General features: G+C 35.3%; 1 protein-coding gene across 1 annotated transcript; it reads left to right on the top strand.

Annotated features, from left to right (window-relative positions):
* Positions 1-1,486: 1,486 nt before the first annotated feature.
* Positions 1,487-2,281, top strand: LOC109805197 (uncharacterized). Its single transcript, XM_020367206.3, has one exon. The coding sequence runs from the start codon at positions 1,681-1,683 to the stop codon at positions 2,071-2,073; it is 393 nt and encodes a 130-aa protein (XP_020222795.2). The 5' UTR covers positions 1,487-1,680; the 3' UTR covers positions 2,074-2,281.
* The last annotated feature ends 538 nt before the right edge of the window (positions 2,282-2,819 follow it).

Below are 2,819 nucleotides of genomic sequence, written 5' to 3'. Positions count from 1 at the left end.
AATATTGTAAATCATTAAATCATAAGTTTACTTATAATTTAACGATAATATAAAGTTTCTTTACTCTTAATTAATTAAAAATTACTAATGTGTAAAAGAATATTTATAAATATTAATAATTTTATCATGCATAATTATTTATGATTAAATAAATAAATATTTATTTATTTATAATATTTATGCCTTTAAAATTAAAATTCCATATAACTGTTTAAAAGTCACGCATGAAATAATTGTTGTTTGATTAACCATATAAAAGATTAAAAAATAAAAATGCCTTTTTCATTTGCTGACATAAATTAGGTGTTTCTAATTATCATATATTGAAAATAGTCTATTAACTTTCTACTTTCAATTAAAAAAGTAACTTATTCCAAAAATAACTTCATTTGGAGCATGATCTGAATAATCATGAAAACTCAAAAAGAAAAAAAAAAATGGACAGCGTACACCGAACACTTTGCCTACAAAATTTAATAAGATTAAAAAATGAAAAGAAAAACAAAAAAAAAAAAAACAAAACAAAACATGTGAAAGTTGTTTGTGACGCGCGTTGGAAAGAGCGTGGTGACGGGACCATACAACAACAGCCATCCTTTTGCCTATAACGTAAGATGTACGTTCTACTATTGACTGTTCGTAAAAGCAAGGGGCCGTGACATCCGTTCGGGTAAGCCTGTTTTATCTGCTGCGGTCACCACTATCTGTTATCGAACGCAAAAGGGTATCTTTGTCAAATATTTCCACGTGGAACACTTCCATTTGTCGTTCACCAAATACTTTGTTGTTTTTATATAACATAAAATACCCCCAGCTGTGAAATTTTTCATAAGGCCAAAAATAGAAAGAAATTGACAGCAATAAACAAGGTAATCTCGTGGTAAATGGCAGCGAGAGTCCCGGGAGGATACTGTTTGAAGAATCAAAGATGAATTTATTTTATTAGAAAATTAAAAAATATTATTATTAATGTATCCTAATTAAACCATACATACTATTTTCAACCCCATTATTGCTACAATTAACCTCCTTTAACTCAATTTTTACATAGAAAGAAAAGATGCTAATTTATGAAAATATATTCGGGATATGATAATTTAAGCAAGTAATTACATCTAGTTAAGATTCTTTAATGGATGATAAATGAGATTAATTAAGACTCTGCTGTTTCTTTTACCCTCAGTTTCTCAAGTCTCTCTAACTCCAATTTCACATTCCTGATAATTTAATTTTGCTAACGTAGATAATGAAAAATTACCGTGCTAGCTAGCTAGAAATCTCCGGTTCATGAGACTAATAAAACAATAATAGTAATACAATACTCTTGTAATTACGATTTATGTGATTACAATTACATTAAGGAATAAAATTAAGCCACAATGGATAATAATAAAATAGTAATAAAGTAGGGTAAGTGTGAAATTAAGCAAGTTAGAGATGGTGATACCCATTACCCCACCTCCAACTAAAACACTTATCTTTGTGTTTCTCTCTCATCTTCCTACCATTCTTTCTCTCTAAAGTCTAATCCTACCCTTCTCTCTCTTACTCCAACCTTCTAACGCACGCTTTGAAAGCTTTCCGTAAAGTTTTTCAACCCTCAACCATGTCTATATAAACACCAACAAACGCAGTTTCACGCACTTCACGTTGAGTAATTTTCTCTCCCACCTTCTCACCATGTCCACCGACTTGCACCTCCACCACGAGTTGCCCAAGCTCCGAATCGCCGCCGTCAAACTGGAAGACGCCCCCTCCTCCCCCCGCCGCGAGGTCTCCTCCGTCGTCGACACGCCGCCCGAGGATCAGAATCATGTCGCCGCCGGAGCTACGGCCGGGGCCGCCTCTGCCACCGCTGGCGCCGAGGAGGACGAGAGTTATCGCACTCCGACGTCGAAGGAGAGCAGGATTCCGGCGATCATGACGTGCCCGCCGGCGCCGAAGAAGGCGAAGCCGTTCATTTCGTGCAAAAGGAAGCTTCTTGACGAGTTTCAGTTCTTCGAAGTTTCCAATGAGGACATGGATGCGTTTTTCAGATCCACTTTTCCCAAGAGGAGTTGCCCTTGTACATGAAAATTTTCGACACCACACCTTCCACCTTGTCAAACTACGTAAATTACACAATTTTTTTTCTTCTTTTTTCCAATTCCACTTCTTTGTTTTTATTTTGGTTTTTTCATATGTTATATATATTTCACTTTGCGTAAGATGTGAAATATTGGATCCCGAATCGTATATGTTCATTAATCCAATCAACACAGCGTTGAATTATTCTCTCCAACCCATTATCATTTCATTCCTTCAATTCAGTTTGATGGAGGTGTTCTCAATTATGCTCGTTTGTTTTATTAATTGTATGAATCTCATGATGGTTGTTCATACCAGCAGGAAGGGATGATTTTCTGTTTAATTTGTGGGTTTCGCTGATCAAATTGATTCGTTTAGGGTATGCGTTAGAATAATTAATGAATAAATGGAAGAGATAGGGTAGATGAGGTTGGTGGGTTGTGTGACGTAATGGAATTGATCACTGCTATTATTTCAGTAGAACGCATGGAGTTTGTGAAAATTTTGATAGATAGGTTAATTTGCTTGGGGAATCGTTAATTTTTTGGCTATGTGCTTTGACACTTATGCATGTATGTGTATAATAAGGTCAAGTGATTGACACAGCCTTGGGATTGATGAAAGAACTTTTGATTTTGTTTGCAAGGGAGATTGAGGAATGGAATAAATAACAGGAGATGAGAGAGATAAGGGGTGAGACGTGTCATGTACCTTGGCTCATTTTGAAACACTACATGGAGTTTTTGTCTTTT

Source organism: Cajanus cajan, chromosome 7 (genome assembly GCF_000230855.2).
Source record: "Cajanus cajan strain Asha chromosome 7, NIPB_CcT2T_4, whole genome shotgun sequence".
In the NCBI taxonomy this organism is placed as follows: Eukaryota; Viridiplantae; Streptophyta; class Magnoliopsida; order Fabales; family Fabaceae; genus Cajanus; species Cajanus cajan.
The sequence above is the reverse complement of the archived record's forward strand: the minus strand, read 5'-3'. Positions and strand labels throughout refer to the sequence as shown.

What these genes read in the sequence shown, in the direction of transcription:
- LOC109805197 (XM_020367206.3), top strand. Translation starts at nt 1,681, where the DNA reads ATGTCCACCGACTTGCACCTCCACCACGAGTTGCCCAAGCTCCGAATC.